Below are 18,037 nucleotides of genomic sequence, written 5' to 3'. Positions count from 1 at the left end.
CTCCCATGAGGCCCCGGGAGGCTCCTGTTTCACTCGGGCAATGAAAGGGCCTACTGTAAATAACGGGGGCCTGTTTGACCCCGGGTCTTTGTCCCGGCCGAGACCCCTGCATCCACTCTACTGTAACAGAGCCACCGCCACTCACAATGGGCGGCTCTCATGGCTCTCTAAGACCCCCAGCCTCCCTGTCCCCGAACCACACCGCTACACCCAAACCAGAGGTAGGATTAGACCCCTGTCAGACTCTCCCCCGACCCCCCGAGCTCAGAGGGGAGAGGGAGGTTGGGAGGTTGGGGGGGTGACCCAACCCCCTCGGCTCAGAGACACTTTAGCCTTTGTCACCCCAGGCCCCCCCCCCCCGGTATAGCAGGACCTGTTGGGGCTGGGAGACACAGACCCTGGGAGAGACCAGGCTCAGAACAGAGGAACATGAGGGAGAGAGAGAGAGAGAGAGAGGGAGAGAGAGAGAGAGAGACAGAGGGAGAGAGAGAGAGAGAGAGAGAGAGAGAGAGAGAGAGAGAGAGAGAGAGAGAGAGAGAGAGAGAGAGAGAGAGAGAGAGAGAGAGGGAGAGAGAGACAGAGATGGCAGATCAGACTGACTCACTCTGACTCCTGCCTGGTCTGTGTTGACGTGTTGTTCTGTTCCTCTGCTCGTCTGTTGGTTGTTTGTTTTCTGTTTATTGACACTTTAGTGCTACTTTACTGCTACTGTCAAGCACTTTGGTTGACAAGTGTGTCATGTTTAAATGTGCTACAGAAATACATTTGATTGGTTGATTGATTGACTCAATCAAATGTTGTCGTGTGCAGAAACAACTTTTCTAGGAGGGCCTTATAGGGAAGTACAGATCTACTGCAGTATACACACACTGATGAAGTCAATCAAGTACAAAGAGTTGGAATTACTCTCAATTTCTCACGCTGTGTGTGTGTGTGTGTGTGTGTGTGTGTGTGTGTGTGTGTGTGTGTGTGTGTGTGTAGTGAGTGAGTGTAGTGTGTGTGCAGTGGGGGAGTGGTGTAGCGTCTATATAGTATGTAAGCATTGTGTGTGTGTGTGTGTGTGTGTGTGTGTGTGTGTGTGTGTGTGTGAGAGAGGGGGGGGGGGCGGTCAGAGGCTAAGTGAAATATTCCCCCTCTAGGCGTGTGGGGTGGCTGGGGGGGGGGGGGCAGGGCTGGGCTGGGGGGGGCAGAGATAAGACGTCGTGACGCAGCGATAAGCAGCCAGACACCTGTTAGAGACTCAGTCGCCTACGCTAGTCCTGCTACACACACACACACACACACACACGGCCGGTGAGAGAAAAACAGAAAGAACCTGTAGGGCAGGAGAGAGAGAGAGAGAGAGAGAGAGAGAGAGGAAGGGCAGGAGAGAAAGAGGGAGAGAGAGGAAGGGCAGAAGAGAGTGAGAGAGAGAGAGAGAGAGAGAGAGAGAGAGAGAGAGAGAGAGAGAGGGACGCAGACCACAGCCGACCTGGAGACAAAGAATCAATGTCTCTCCGTCCCTCGAAGGTCGTCGTAGGAGCCCCGGAGCACGGGGGTGGAACACACAATACAGGCTGGACACGCAACAGCCTGATGTGGAGGGAGGAGGGAGGGAGGGAGGAGGGGGGAGGGATGGAAGAGGGAGGGAGGAGGGATGGAGGGATGGAGGGAGGAGGGATGGAGGGAGGAGGGAGGAGGGAAGGAGGGAGGAGGGAGGGAGGAGGGAGGAGGGATGGAGGAGGGAGGAGGAGGGAGGGAGGAGGGAGGAGGGATGGAGGAGGGAGGGAGGGAGGAGGGAGGGAGGAGGGAGGGAGGAGGGAGGAGGGAGGAGGAGGAGGAGGGAGGGAGGAGGAGGAGGGAGGAGGGAGGGGGGGTGGAAGTACAGGCCTATTTTACACTATGCTTAATGGCGTACGGCGAGGTCTGACAGCATCATCTGTAACGGCCGTGGCCAGACAGCGGCGGCTGAGATGATGCTGTTTGAGTCATGACATGCCAGCGCCGCGCGCTCCGGTGATCAGTCCAGGAAATGGAATGGGCTTTTTTTTTTTTGCTTTCCGCTTTTGAGGTCCACAGACAAATAGACAAACAACAAAACAATCCAGCTCAGACCGACAGAGAGACAGAGAGAGACCTTGGGGGGAGGTCTGACAGACAGAGAGAGAGAGAGAGAGAGAGACCGACAGAGAGAGACCTTGGAGGGTCTGAGACTGACAGAGAGAGACCGACAGAGAGAGACCTTGTCTGACAGACAGACAGACAAAGAGAGAGAGACCGACAGAGAGAGACCTTGGAGGGTCTGAGAGATTGACAGAGAGAGACCGACAGAGAGAGACCTTGTCTGACAGACAGACAGAGAGAGAGAGACCGACAGAGAGAGACCTTGGAGGGTCTGAGAGATTGACAGAGAGAGACCGACAGAGAGAGACCTTTGGGGGGTCTGACAGAAAGACAGAGAGACAGAGACCTTGGGGGAGTCTGACAGACAGAGAGAGAGAGACCGACAGAGAGAGACCTTGTCTGACAGACAGACAGAGAAAGACAGACCGACAGAGAGAGAGAGAGACCGACAGAGAGAGACCGTGGGGGGATAATTTAATGTTAATTTAAAATTCAGATAAAATAGTGAAAAATATTTTCGGCCTGGTGCAAATAGTCTCAGAAGTGAGAATGATGTTTTAGACATCTAGAACATTTTACAAGTTGCCAGTTGTGTGTACTATTGATGCCTTTAATGCCTTTAAAACAATTAAGAACTTCTCAAAAGTGAATTTACTACTATCTAAAACAGTTGTATGGCTTCATACAGAGATGATAGATAAGCACATTAAAATGGTTGTATTATTGTTATTATTATTATTATTATTATTATCTTTATTATTGTTAGTAGTAGTAGTAGTAGTATTGTTATTATTATTATTATTGTTATTGCTATTATTATTTTTATTATTGTTGTTATTATTATTATTGTTGTTATTATGATTAATAATATTATTATTATTGTTGTTATTATGATTAATAATATTATTATTATTGTTGTTGTTATTATTCTTGTTATTATTATTATTATTATTATTCTTGTTATTATGATTCTTGTTATTATGATTAATATTATTATTGTTGTTATTATTGTTATTATTATTATTATTATTATTAATAATATTATTAATATTATTATTGTTATTACTACCTTGAGACATGTTGAACCTGTGTGTGTTCAGGCTTCAGTCCTGCTCCTCAAACTTCCCATAGAGCATTGTATTTAATATACACTCACTGGACACTTTGACTTTATTAGGAACACCTGAACACCTTCTCATGCATTCAGGTGGTGTAGTGGTGGAGGTGGTGTAATGGTGTGGGGGATGTTTTCTTGGCACACTTTGGGTCCGTTAATACAAATCAATCACTGGTTGTTTACCTCTATTTGTTGCTGTCCGTGTGCGTGTCCCTTCATGGCCACTATGTGCCCGTCGTCTAATGGCTGCCTGCAGCATGATAACGCACCATGTCACAAAGTAAAAGTGGTCTCAAATTGATGATAATGATAATGATAATGGGTTGAGTGTTCTTCGGTGGCCTCCCCAGTCAGCGGATCTGAATCCAACACAAACACCTTTGGGAGGTGGCAGAGCAGGAGACTCTAAACTGACCGTTGTCGTTTTTGTATGTTTTATATTGTTATACTGTGTCGTACAGACTTGGCCAGGGCGTCATTGCAAATGTGAATAAGGTCTCGACTGACCTACCTGGCTAAATAAAGGTTAAAGGAAAGACTCACAGCTTGAAAGTTCACCAGATAAATCTGCAGGAACTACGTGATGCAATCATGTCATCATGGACCAGAATAAAAAATTTAAAAAAAAGAGGCTATTTTGAGAGCAAAGGGAGGCCCTACCCTACCCAGTATTAGTATAATTTTCCTAATAAAGTGCTAGTCAAATGTATCGATTGTAAGTCGCTTTTGAAATAAGGCGTCTGCTGCTAAATGCCAAAAATGCTGAATAACTGCTCATCACAGGAGGACGCACACAGAACACTCGTGGCCTGTCAGTGTTAGCTGTTAGCGGTTAGCTGTTAGCGGTTAGCTGTTAGCGGTTAGCTGTTAGCTGTTAGCTGCTAGCTGCTAGCTCCCACCCCGCCTCCCAGGAACCCTCTCCATCAGCAGCTCTGCCGGCTGCTAATCTCTCTGGGCGTCTCCGGTCAGCAGATACATAAATCAATTATGGTTTTAAGCTTTTCTGCCATGATTTACCCAACTGATCCCTCATGGATTACAGTAAGGCTTAAAAAACGTGTCGGTTGAGCTAAAAACCAACCGCCGCTACGGCTCGCGTCGTGTCCCTGATACTATGAGGCTCATTCAAGGGCAGACCAGAGCTACTAGGGCCTTCTTATTCCTTCCCACAATGCTGCTGCTGCTGCTGCCTTTAGGAGGAGAGAGAGAAGACACTTGGCGAAAATAAAGAGTTGCAATTCCAAAGGGGTCAACGTTGGAATCACAAACTAAACCGTCGCGGTCGAGCCCCGCTGAAGCGATGAAGCCATCAATCACACGAAGCAGTCAACAGATCTCCTCACACACACAAGACGCTACTCCGACGGAAAAAAAGAAGAAAGAAACAAAAACCTGGTGGAAAAACAATTCCTAGGGATGTTGTTAGCCCAGCCAGGGCAAGAGAGAAAGAGAGCAGCAGCCGAATTGAATTGTGGTTTGTTTGTGTGTCCTTTCCCTTTCCCTGACACAACCCAGGTCTCTGAGTGAGAGGGGGTAGTAAACAGGGCCGGTGTTGTAGCTGCTAGCCGCTAGCCGCTACGCTAACCTCCCTGCTGCCCAGGTTCCTACCTGAGACCTGAGTGCTCCTTTGTGACGGGGAGGGAGTTTTTGGTTTTTGGTTTTTTTTTACGAGCCCCGGCCGGCCCCCTTCTCAGGCGCGCGTATCGCTCCGCTGGGGCCCCTTGCCAATCTCTGGCACCCCCATTCAGGCCACAACAAAGAGGCTAATTAGAGGCTCTCTGGTGGAAGCCCGCGGAGGGCTCTGATTTGATACTTCCACGGGAGGCAGGGACGGCGCTGTGCAGCAGCAGAGGCCTTGTGTGCACGCTTGGGTTGGCCCTTTGGCTCCGGACCCCCGCTCATTGTACCCTCCTCCCTCTCTCCCTCCCTCCTCCCTCCTCCCTCTCTCTCTCTCCCTCCCCCCGTGCCCGGCCGGGCGTTAGAGCCGCAGAGAGGAGGGAGAGAGAGAGAGAGAGAGAGAGAGAGAGAGAGAGAGAGAGAGAGAGAGAGAGAGAGAGAGAGAGGGAGGAGGGAAGCGACACATCTTCTTTCATGTTGGCGGAGACCCGGAGAGAGGATGCTAATGGGATCTGGGACAGGGGATTAGAACACACCGTGTTCTGGTCAGGCAGGGGGATTAGAACATACTGTGTTCTGGTTAGGGGGACGGGGGGACGGGGGGACGGGGGGGGTTGGTTCTGTGAGCACAGACTGAAACCAGGTTGTCTTTTGGCTTCCAGTGGTTCGATGAGACGATCTACTACTGTGTCCTCCAGATACACCTGCTTTCCCCCTTATACTGTTCCTCCAGTGTCTACTAAAAAACATTAAAATAAATCTGTCTTCTCCTAGCACGACGACTGCCAATGGCCCCTGGCCTGAGCTAGATTGCTTTTCCTGCGACGACTGGTGGATAGATGATTCACTTGCTTAGTCAAATGTATTGATTGTCAGTCGCTTTGAAATAAGGCGTCTGCTAAATGCCAAAAATGTAAATGGGTGGTGTGGGGTAAAAGTGTTTTTTTTAGGATCGGGAACAAACAGACTTGAAGAAAAACCTAACATGTCTTTCTCACGACCACATGACAAAGGAAAGCCAATCACACGAGGCCGTGGCCACAGGTACAGGTGTGTATCGGAATTATAGGTGTAGCTTGTCCGATTAACGCCATTCCCTAACCTAATTAACCTTAACCAACATTAACCTGTCTTAATCTCACCTAAGAGTAAGATTGTCTAAATATGTCAGGGTAGGCTCTGATCCCAAGTGAACGTAGCTAGCATGAGCTACCTGTTGCACCACTGAGAACCATACCATCGCACCTACTCTCTGGAACTCCCTCCCCATAGTGATCCGCAACGCCCCCACCCTGGACTCCTTCAAACCAGCCCTCAAAACCCATCTGTTCTCCAAGGCCTTTGGCCCCTAGTCACTGTTTCTGTTTTGCTTTGTTTGTTTTCTGTTTTGTCTGTCCGATCATTCCCTTGTAAAGCGTCCTTGGGCTTTTTGAAAGGCGCTATATAAATTAAAGTTAGAGTAGAGTTAGAAAGTAGTAACATAGTAGTAACATAGTAAATACCAGAGGAATGGTGGTGTATTTGAGAATAGTCACCCATACCAGCAGCCATTGAATGAACATCTATCATCTTCGAAATGTCAACCCAACTTCTAAACAGACCGCAGAGCCAGAGACCGAGGATGGAATGAAACACCAGAGTTCAGATGCTCTGCACCAGGAAGCTGGGTTACCAAAGACACGTCTCCATGTCTCTGGATAACTGGTGTAACTGCTAACCACTGGGGCTTCCCTCTTCCCCCTCTGAGGCGAGCTCACAGCCCCCCCCCCCCCCCCCCCCTGACCACAGCCTCCCCAGGAGGACAAAAGATAGGGGCCACGACTCGCACGTTTCATAACAGCCCTGCCAGACCACGCGAGGCCAGGCTGCGCTGAGCAAGAGCCAGGAACCCCAAACCCCCCCAGGATAGCCACACAGAGACAGGTCAGCCACAGAGAGACAGGTGAGACAGGTCAGCCACAGAGAGACAGGTGAGACAGGTCAGCCAGAGAGAGACAGGTGAGGCAGGTCAGCCACAGAGAGACAGGTCAGCCACAGAGAGACAGGTGAGACAGGTCAGCCACAGAGAGGCAGGTCAGCCACAGAGAGACAGGTGAGGCAGGTCAGCCACAGAGAGACAGGTGAGGCAGGTCAGCCACAGAGAGACAGGTGAGACAGGTCAGCCACAGAGAGACAGGTGAGACAGGACAGCCACAGAGAGGCAGGTGAGACAGGACAGCCACAGAGAGGCAGGTGAGACAGGTCAGCCACAGAGAGACAGGTGAGACAGGTCAGCCACAGAGAGACAGGTGAGACAGGTCAGCCACAGAGAGACAGGTGAGACAGGTCAGCCACAGAGAGACAAGGGAGGCAGGTCAGCCACAGAGAGACAGGTGAGACAGGTGTGGCAGGAGGTGGGTAGTGCCCAGACACCAGGGCCTAACGTTCCATAGCCAGGCAGCCTCCACCCCCCGAGGTCTTATCTCTGTCAGCCCAGGGTTCAGTTGTGTCCCCCCCCATCACCACGCCCCCCCATGGCCACTGATATGAGATGTACTTTCTTCACTTCCCTTTCCAAAAAATGGCTTCTTCAGATGTTCAGTGAGAGTTGGTTGCCACCTGGCACCGCCCGCCCCCCCCACACACACACACACACACCCACCCATCCCTAATCTGTCCATCTCCAGTTGCAGCAGGGAGATAACAGAAATCGCAGCACTGAAGAAAGAAAGGGGTCTTGGGCAACAGTAGCGTCTGTATGCGCCCCCCCCCCCCCCAAACAACGCTTATCTGGCTAATCTGTGGTCAGCTTTTCCTCCTCTTTTAATGATGATATATTTAGTTATTATTTTTCTTTTGACTGTATTAAAAGGTTTTAGGTGTTAAGGGTGTTAGGTTGCTTGTTTGTTGTTGTGTCCATAAACCGGAATTATAATTCCCCAGAAAGCAGATCGTGTTTATAGCGATGTGATTCGTGATTCGTTTGTAGCTCTCTCTCTCTCTCTCTCTCTCTCTCTCTCTGTCTGTCTGACAGAAGAAATGCCTTTGTGATAATCCGCTGCTAGCTGGTAGCCAGGGGTGTGTGCAGTCCATTCCACATGATGTAACCCCTGTGTTAAGTCTTTAATCGATACATCTCCCGTCCCTGACAGTGAGGACAGAGCCCAGATCTCAGATCAGAGAGATGCTGGTGTAAATCTTTACGGTTCAACCAGGTTCCTTTTAGCAGCCTGTCTATAATTGGGTGTCAGCCAGCTGCCTCGGCTGTTGCTGTTAGACCGACCCGCCCGATGGCTGATACTGAGATGCATAAACAAACACACACCACCACCACCATCAGGGCGCTAAATCAAGCAGGCATGGAGGACCAGTGCAGGATGATAGCCAGGGCTATAAGAGAATAACTTGACGCCCCTCTGTGTCATCAACTTCTTCTTGAGATCATATCCGCAGGTAGTCCTTTCGAGAAAAGCTTTTGTGAAGCGATTGGGGTTATTACGTTATTACGCTACAATGTTCTGTATCAGCTGGGCTCTCCTGGAGGAGTCTGAGTGATCTGAGGAGCAGGAGGATACAGAAGGATAATCCAGCTCCTCCAGACGGACGGACGGACGGACGGTCCTCTGGCAGTTGCGTCTTAATAAATAAAAGCTCTTATTACGTTTACCCCCCCGGCGGCTTAAGAGACGAATCTCTCCTCCGCTCTGTCGATATGACAACATTAACAAAACATCAGGAGTTTAGGAACTTAAATAAAAGAGATACATAAAAGCACTAAAACTAACATCTTTAATAAACCTGTCCCTTTAGCTGACCGCAGCTGAGGGATGGAGGGATGGGAGGGAGGGAGGACCCATCTTGACCGCAGTCAACGGACCCTATCGTTGGTTCTCAAGTTTGATCATGAGGCAGATTGTGGTTGGGTTTTTTGGTTGTGGTCACATATATGTACTCTCCCTCTCTCTGCCTCTCTCTCTCCACACCTCACCCTCTCTCTCTCTCTCCACCTCACCCTCTCTCTCCACCTCACACTCTCTCTCTCTCTCTCTCTCTCTCTCTCTCTTCACCATGCGTGCGGTGTTGTTATCTGCCAGCAGAGCGCTATGTCCATTATCAGGCCCACTCTGCTCTTGGTTTAGTGGAGAGGAGTGCGCGGGGTTATCAGCGCTCTCTGATATGCACAGATAAAACCCTGGCCTCCTGTTTAAACACCAGGGGCCCTGCCTGCCTGCCTGCGTATTGTGCCGACCGCTTTCCAATCTGTCCCCTGCGCCAATTCACCACAACAGAAGAGGAAATTCAAAGATAGATCAACACCGCGACAGCGTTTATGTAAATAAGTTTTCCTAACGCCTCCCCCCAAAGATGGCAGAGAGGGATGTGGACAATCATTGACAGCCAGGGCCCGTTCACATTCACACACTTAAACACCGCGTGAGAAAAAAAGATGGTTCAAACATTGACGGGTAGTAATGTTTGAGTCACCTCCGCCATCATCATCTGGTTCCCCGCTGCAGCGGCCAAGGACAAGGCCAAGCTGCAGCGGGTGATACGCTCGGCGGAGAGGGTGATTGGCTGCCCTTTGCCCCCCCTTGAGGCCCTGTTTAAAAGTAGGGCTTTGGGGAGGGCCAGGAAGATCATGGCTGACCCCGCACACCCAGGACACGGTCTCTTCGCCCCGCTCCCCTCAGGCAGGAGGGTGCGGTCCATAAATACTGTGAAGGTCCGACACACCAACAGCTTTTTCCCCACAGCCATCCGGCTCCTAAATGCCGCTGGCCCCCCTCCCCCCCCCCCCCCCCCTGACCTGACCCCTATCTATCTACCCTCCCTCCACCCCCACCCAGAGAGCTTTGCACTGTCTGGATATGAACACTTGAACACTTGAATCTCTGCACTTTATATTTATATTAATTATGACTCTTGCACTTTGATGTTGGTTTGCACTGTCTTGTCCTGTCTTGCACCTGTCCTTCTGTAAACCGTGCTCCATGGTACCAAACCAAATTCCTAACATGTTTACATGTCATGGCAATAAAAGTCTTCTGATTCTGATTCTGATTCTGTTTAACAGATATATAAACTATATAAAGGGACTGTGGAAGGGTATTTTCTTATTGGATACTACATGAGATGACATCTGCATGGGAATAGACATGGAAGTATGTAAGTAAAAGAGATAAACCGCAGGCTAGCTCCTCTGTGCTAGCTACACAGCTAACCGTGTTTGAATATCAAGCAGAGGTCTTTCTCCTCAGAGCTAGCCCCCCCTGTGTGGTGCATTTATTTGTGTAATAATCACTTTGCGTTTCACATTTTTCTTATCACAGTGAGGTTACTAAAATATTACTATAATCCCCTCTGCCTGCAGCCACACACACACACATACTACACACACTCGCTACACACACACACTCACTACACACTCACTCCACACACAGCCAGACACAGACTCACTACACACAGACACACTCACTACACACACACACACACACACACACACACACACTCACTCACTACACACACACACACACACACACACTCCAGACCTGCTTTAAGAACATCTGAGCTTGTCAAATATGTCGCGGTGCCGGAGAGAGAAAGAAAGAAAGAAAGAAAGAAAAGAAAAGAAATCGGAAAGCAGAACGTTGTTGTTGTTGTTGTTGTTTGATTCGCGTCACAGGAGGAAACCTCGGGCGACTGACAAACCAACACGGCCCTTCATTTATTAATACCTCACTCATAAATCTCTCAGAGTATATCAATACACTTCTCTGGAGGGCCGGTTTAAGGGATACCCTCCCCCGCTCCCCCCCAGCCCCCCCCCGCTGCTGGAGCCAATCCACATCACGTCCAGTGGTTCTGAGGTTTATGATCCAACACAGAGCTCAGAAGACAGAGGCTAAATTTACACAGGAAGGGAACACTTACCCATGCATTCACTCTATCACACACACACACAGACACACAGACAGACGCACTCGCGCGCGCACATAGACACACACACACACAGACAGGCACACACACACACACACAGAGAGACGCGCGCACACAGACACACACACAGAGACACACACACAGAGACACACACAGACAGACACACACACACACACAGGCACACACACACACACACACACACACACTCACACACACACACGCACAGAGAGACACACGCGAGCGCACACACACACAGACAGACAGACACACACACACAGAGAGAGAGACACACACACACACACACACACACACACAACCCCAGACACACAGACAGACACACACACACCCAGACACACACACACACACATCCAGACACACATCCAGACACACACAACCTGTGCTTGCCATGTCTGGAAACAATTACAGCCAGTTAACTTGACCTGTTTGCACCAAATGAACTTTTTTTTTCTTTTCTGTTTCTGTTACTAGAGATGGTGGCGACCCTGCACAGACTGCTGGGAAATAATCTGTAATTAGTCACAATAAACATGCTCTGTGTGCCACGGCCTGTCAACAATGAAAGGCCCTTTTGACAAGCCTTTAGAAAACACTAACATGTACGTCCATCAACTGGGGAAACACTCGGGCATAAAAGAAACATATAGGTAACAGAGGATTGTGTGAATGATATCTTATTAAAGACACACCGATCCAGTACTGGGCAATACGGGTATAGGACTAATATTGGCCTGAAATGCTGGATGGAGATTGGGAGATAGGGAGCGCTATTAACCGATCTGATGCCACGCAAACTGTCATAAACGTGTGCCAGGCGAGCTTTGTTGCTGCTGCACAGCTGAGAGGAGGATGAGGAGGCGGTGACAACAATAACAACCACGTCTGATACTCTGAACCACTATCAGCAACACAAATAAGTGATATCAGCGCATCCCGACATCGTATCAATAAGAGCCTCAATTCAGACAGAATATTCTAGAACGGGGTGATAACGCGAGCAGATACACATCATGACGCAACGCCTGATTTAATACTTCAGAACGTCTCAAATTTAAGGAAGTGTTGGAGGAGGTTGTAGATATGACGGGTGTCATGGAGCGTCTAATCTAAATGATCCATTAGTATTCTGTTGGGGAGGCAGACGGATCAATGCACTAGACGGTCTAGAAACTTCCTTTGATGCTCCAAGATTTCCCAGATTTCCCAGCGCTTGCAGAGCGACGGCAGCATTGATGAAACTTTCTTAAAACACGGGCAACCCTCACAAACCCTCACACACCCTGTTAGAATTATAAGGTTCTATCTCCATTTTTGTCAAAATTGAGTTTTTTACATAATCTGATCCATTAGGTGTTTATTAATGCCTGTGTGGTGTTATTTTTTAAATGTTAAAAATGTTGAGTTAGTAATTAATAAAATACAAAGGTTCCATCTCACAAAACATAATGGAATGTAAAAACTTTGACGCTCAATATCTCTGAACTGCCCTAAACGGAGATAGAACCTTATCATTCTAAGCTCACAAGGAGCTGCGATCTGACAAGCTGCTCATCTACATGGTTAGATAAGCCTAACAGATTTCATGGTACCAAAATATGAAAAGCATCTTGGGAAGGTAGGAGGCTGCATTTGAACGTAAACGACCAGGTAGCCAATTAGTTTGGCTTCAAGTTCCAGTAGCCAGATTTGTATTTTTTTTTTCTTTTTTCGTTTTATGCCACAATGTCTTTTTAACCTTTCTGCTTTTGATGTTTTTAGTGATCTTTATTGTGTTGTGCTGTTTTTGTTTCTTTTATTGACTGTAGCAGAGATTCTTGAAATGTAAAGTGCTTTATAAATAAAATCCATTATTATTATTATTATTAGTTTTGAAAATGGCAAAATGTACCAAAAAAAAGAAAAAAGATGGGCAATTTAATCCAAAAGCTTAGATACGTTATGTGTTTGTACGCTGTCCACCCCCTCACAACAAGGCTCTGCTGGAAACCTTTTTCATTTTAGGGACATTTAGTGAGTCTGCTGCACCAGGCCATTTTCTAAACAAGTCATTTCTATTTTCCCGTACAACATTTCAATCTGGAGCGCTAGACTATACACTGACTCAGCCTGCCAATACGACAGCCAGCATTAAATCAGCCTTCAGCAGGGCTGCAGCCTTACCAATATTTAAGCAAAGGGGGGGAGGGAGGGGGTAGGGGCAACAGAATCCTCATGTGAACTTTAACCGATGTGCATTCCTCCTGATTAGGACAAACATGTCAAGCTGAGCAGGTCTGCTGAAGGTAAGAGAGACGCTAGGCCAGGCGACAGGCTGACAGTGCACAATGCATGAAGTGGTGATGCAATTACATTCAATTACATTCAATTACATTCCAAGAAGTGCATTTTTTTTTTGTCTATTGGCAGCCAACATGGGACACGACATTAATTAGGTTGTTGCTTCATGCACAGTAACACCACGCGACGTTAGAATTATACGGTTCCATCACAATTTTTGGTCAAAATTGAGTTTTTTACATTTTTACATCATTTACATGATCCATTAGGTATTTATTAATGCCTGTGTGGTGTTATTTTTTAAATGTTGACCATTTTTAGTTAGTAATTAATAAAATACAAAGGTTCCATCTCACAAAACATAATGGAATGTAAAAACTTTGACACTCAATATCTCTGAACTGCCCTAAAGGGAGATAGAACCTTATCATTCTAAACGGAAATGGAACCTTATCATTCTAAGCTCACGAATAATGCTTAGCCCAAAAAATGATATATAAATATACATATTAAAAAATAAATATATATTTAAATATGAAAATATATATACATATAAATATGTAAAGGACTTAGTTCCTTCATGTATTAATGTAGTTTACGTCTCCATGAGACATTTTGATTTTGGAATCAAATCTATCTTTCATTTCAATTGCATAAATTGCCGCTTTTGTCCAAACAAAACTATTTATAAAACCTGGTGTCACTCCAGCGCTGGCCTAGGTACCTTTATAAGGATGTGTAAACATAAACACAGCATAATAAACACAGCATATCTCTCACATGCTTCACCTTTAAACGACTTGTAATGTGAGTCTGAATCAACCCAACTCTCTGGGTCAGTTTGACCCTCCTGCTAACACAACACAGGCAGCTAGGCTAACACAGCGTACACACAGGCAGCTAGGCTAACACAGCGTACACACAGGGCGTTAGGCTAACACAGCGTACACACAGGGAGCTAGGCTAACACAGCGTACACACAGGCAGCTAGGCTAACACAGCGTACACACAGGCAGCTAGGCTAACACAGCGTACACACAGGGAGCTAGGCTAACACAGCGTACACACAGGGCGTTAGGCTAACACAGCGTACACACAGGGAGCTAGGCTAACACAGCGTACACACAGGCAGCTAGGCTAACACAGCGTACACACAGGGCGTTAGGCTAACACAGCGTACACACAGGGCGTTAGGCTAACACAGCGTACACACAGGGAGCTAGGCTAACACAGCGTACACACAGGGAGCTAGGCTAACACAGCGTACACACAGGGCGTTAGGCTAACACAGCGTACACACAGGGAGCTAGGCTAACACAGCGTACACACAGGGCGTTAGGCTAACACAGCGTACACACAACTAGGCTAGGCTAACACAACGTACACACAGGCAGCTAGGCTGTGTTAATGTGTCAGACCATGAGCTTAACAATCTACAGATTGTAATAAAAGACTGCTATCAAATGGCCTATATCCTGACCCTATATCCTGACCCTATACCCTGACATCAACACAATGAGGCTTCGACAATCTTTTGATTGCTTAAACCAACAGTAACGCAGAGAGACAACAGCACCCTGAGTTGTCTACAACAGCAGTGCATTGTGGGTGGGTGGTGGGGGGGTGGGGTTTAGGCTGCGGTGAACCCCTGTTGTATATTTACTCACTGTAACTCCCCCCTAACCCCACAAACCCCCTCCTTCTCTCCACCCCGCCACCCCCCCACCCCCCCACCCCGCCCTCCAGCCATGCTGACGAGAAGCAGAGGCCAGCCAGGAGCCCAGAGGTCGGAGGTCAGGTAGCAGAGGTCGGGGCCAGGGCCCAGGCCCGGCGCTCAGCCCTCATTTCCTGAGCCGGACAGTCCGCTCCTCTCATAAAGCTAATAAGGCCCTCCTTGTCCGCCAGTGCTGGGGGGGGGGGGCTGGGGGGAGCTGGAGAGGGCAGGGCAGGGCAGGGTGGGGGTAGGGGTGGGGAGGGACCTGCTTCCCATTAGCTGCCCTCCTCACCAGGTGCGACTAATGGGCTCAGCCAGCGCCACGGCAGGGCGGGCCGCCAGTCACCCAGGACAGGCCTGGAAGTCATCAGGGGAGAGGCTAGGCTAGGCTAGGCTAGGCTAGGCTAGGCGAGGTCAGCTCAGAGAACCAGGTCACCAGACACACAGACCACCACTTTGGTTGCAGAATTTAAGCGAACACTCTAGAACTCGAGAACTCTGCAGCTTTAAACAATATGGATGGAACCCAGCAACCCAACAACCCAACAAACAAACCTAACAGAATTACATAACAGCAACAGCAGCAACAATTCCAGCAATTGCGATTGTTATGGCTGATGTGGGAGTCTATTGTGTGTGTGGCCTGGTATGCTTAGCCATTGAAACACATTTCCTAAAAAGTGTGCTGTTAAAAACAGTATAAATGTTTTTAAATACGTGTAATTAAAATATTAAAGAATGTATTTGGCAGGCACATGCCTTGACAAAGGCAAATAACAACAGGAGTACAATACACAGCAGCAGCAGTAAGGGGGAAGTTATAAACCTCCCACTCCCAAGTTAGAGAAAGCAGGTCAATAAACTATTAGCCAGCTAGCTATTAGCTAGCAGTGTGATAAAAAGTTCAGAAAGGGGTCCACAGAAACTAACCAACACGTAAAAACTACAAATCCCAGTAGAAATGCTCTCACCACAATTCCACATTATGTTGAGTGCTGAAACATATGTTCTTATAAATAGCTACAGCATATTTTGACAGCATATAAAACAAGAACGACACCAAGACATAAAAATACACAGAAAGACACAGAAAATAGAACACTTCGGAAATACCAAACGGCTTTCAGAATTTTAAGAAACCAAAAAGGGCGGGAAATATTTTCAACCCAACCTCCCAAAATTAAACTACTAGCATTGATAAAACCAGAGAAAGATTAAAAAAAAAAAACAGATCAAACCAGATTAAAAACCAGACAAAACCAGATAAAACCAGATAAAACCAGATAAAACCAGATGAAACCAGCCAAATCAGCTCACCTGTGCTGCTCCACAGCCTCGTTGTCCGGCAGCTCGGCGCCGCAGACGTTGCAGCGCTCGTTCTGGTTCCTCCCGTCAGGCTTCATGCCGGCGGCCAGCTCCCCCAGCTTGTTGAAGAACTCCCTCTGGATGAAGCTCTGCGGCAGCAGCCCCCCGTAGGCACTGAAGTCCATGGACATGGCCAGGGCGGGGGACATGTGCAGCGAGGACGCCATGGAGGCCGGCATGGACAGCATGGCCTCGTTTTTATGATTGGGAGGGAAAGAGTACAGGGAGGCCAGGTGCTTCTCCGTCATCCCCGCCATGGCCTCCAAGCCCATCTGGCCGCCGTCCGGCCCCTGCGGGTCGATGTAGTGGAGCTCTCGGGCGCTGGTGATCACGCTGCTCCTGGTGGGGGTGCCCGGGCCGTCCCTGTTCCTGTCCGACTCGCCGCTCCTCTCTCCGTTGCTGGAGGCGCTGGACTCCATGGTGCGCGGGCTCTCGTGGCCGCCGCCCTCGTCCACCTGCATCATCTCCGTCTTGATCTCGGCCATCAGCTGGTGGTGGGAGTTGCCGTGCGTCAGGTGGTCGCCCCCGAACCCTTGCTGCAGGAGGGACTGGCCGATGCTCATCAGGCTGTCCACCGCGGCCTTGGTGGGGCTCATGGTGGAGAGGCCGAAGGAGGTGGAGACGGAAGGGCTCTGGTCCACCATGCCGGCCAGGGCCGAGGCCTGCTGGGCGGCGGAGAGATAGCTCCCCTCCATGGAATGCTTCTTGGCGTTCTTCCCTCCTCCTCCTCCTTGCCGGGCCTTGCGCCCCTCCTCGTCCTCCTCCGCGCCCCCGCCGTCGTTCATGCCGACCTCCGTGTCGTTCTCGTCCGAGGACTGGATGGTCTCCAGGATCTTCAGGCATTGCTCCTCCAGGTACTCGATCTCCAGGATCTCGGCGGCGTACAGCAGGTCGTCCAGGTCTTCCACCTTGGCCTGGAGCGTGGCAGTGTAGGCGTACTCCAGGATCTGCTGGAAGGTCTTTGGTGAGAGGAAGTCCAACGTGTAGTGCTGGCTGTTGCGGTGGAAGAGGATCTCGAACATCTTGCTGGTGCAGGCCAGCACCGTCCGGTGGGCATGGAACTCCTGGCTGTCCACCATGATGACCACGTCACAGAGAGTCCCGGCCAGACGCATCTGGTTGGCCTTCTGCAGGAGCGCCGTGGGGTGGTTGGGGTTCTGGAGTTGGATCATTCCCATCTTAGTCAGATCCATTACGTCGCTGAGATCTGCCACGCCAACTCATGAGGATCGCCTTCTCCCCTCAGCAGCTTGGTCACTTATCTTTGAAAACAAGATAGTCAGTCTGGAGAGAGGGAGAGAGAGAAAAAAAGATATATATTACAATTTAAAATATACTGGAAATAGTTGACTGTCTGACTTTAAATATCATAATTCCACACGGCCAGATTAAATCTTAATACCTTTGGTAAATATAAACATAATTCAAAACTAAGCTTCAGGCAAGGAAAGGACAGTTTATTTGTATTGCACATTTCATACAACAGGGACAATTCAAAGCGCTTTAGAGAATAATGTTGTCTTGTGTCCAGAATAAATGAAAATAATAAAATGCAGGACAGCAGCCATCCCAAACGTGGAATAATGGTTATTTGACTTATTTAACTGTTATCATGATTTTTGAATAAAATATTAATTAATCAACTATTCTCATACACAGGGAATATTTTCCACCTAATTCTAAAATATATGGTGGATACATATAATACTTAATTAATGTAAGAACACTGCAGATCCATGCACATCACACTGAACTGTTCCACATAATAAATCAAACTATGGACCGACCCCGTTTCTTCCAATGGCATCATACTGGAAATAAGTGGATAATATATAATAAAGGGCATCTAGAAAAAAAATATTCTCAAGCCAATATTAAATTATTAACATTAATTACTGATTCAATCAAAG

General features: G+C 48.3%; 1 protein-coding gene across 1 annotated transcript in view; it reads right to left on the bottom strand.

Moving 5' to 3' along the window:
* The window catches only part of zbtb16a (zinc finger and BTB domain containing 16a), a gene marked incomplete at both ends in the record, with an annotated part of 106,944 nt that extends 89,624 nt beyond the window's left edge, over nucleotides 1-17,320 (bottom strand). Inside the window, one exon of the mRNA XM_080528058.1 lies at nucleotides 16,080-17,320. Within this exon, the coding sequence (XP_080384184.1) occupies nucleotides 16,080-17,320 (1,241 nt within the window). The remainder of the gene's footprint in view (nucleotides 1-16,079) is intronic.
* Between the last annotated feature and the right edge of the window lie 717 nt (nucleotides 17,321-18,037).

The sequence above is a fragment of the Nansenia antarctica genome, assembly GCF_963989245.1.
Source record: "Nansenia antarctica genome assembly, chromosome: 4".
Lineage (NCBI taxonomy): Eukaryota > Metazoa > Chordata > Actinopteri > Argentiniformes > Microstomatidae > Nansenia > Nansenia antarctica.
The sequence above is the reverse complement of the archived record's forward strand: the minus strand, read 5'-3'. Positions and strand labels throughout refer to the sequence as shown.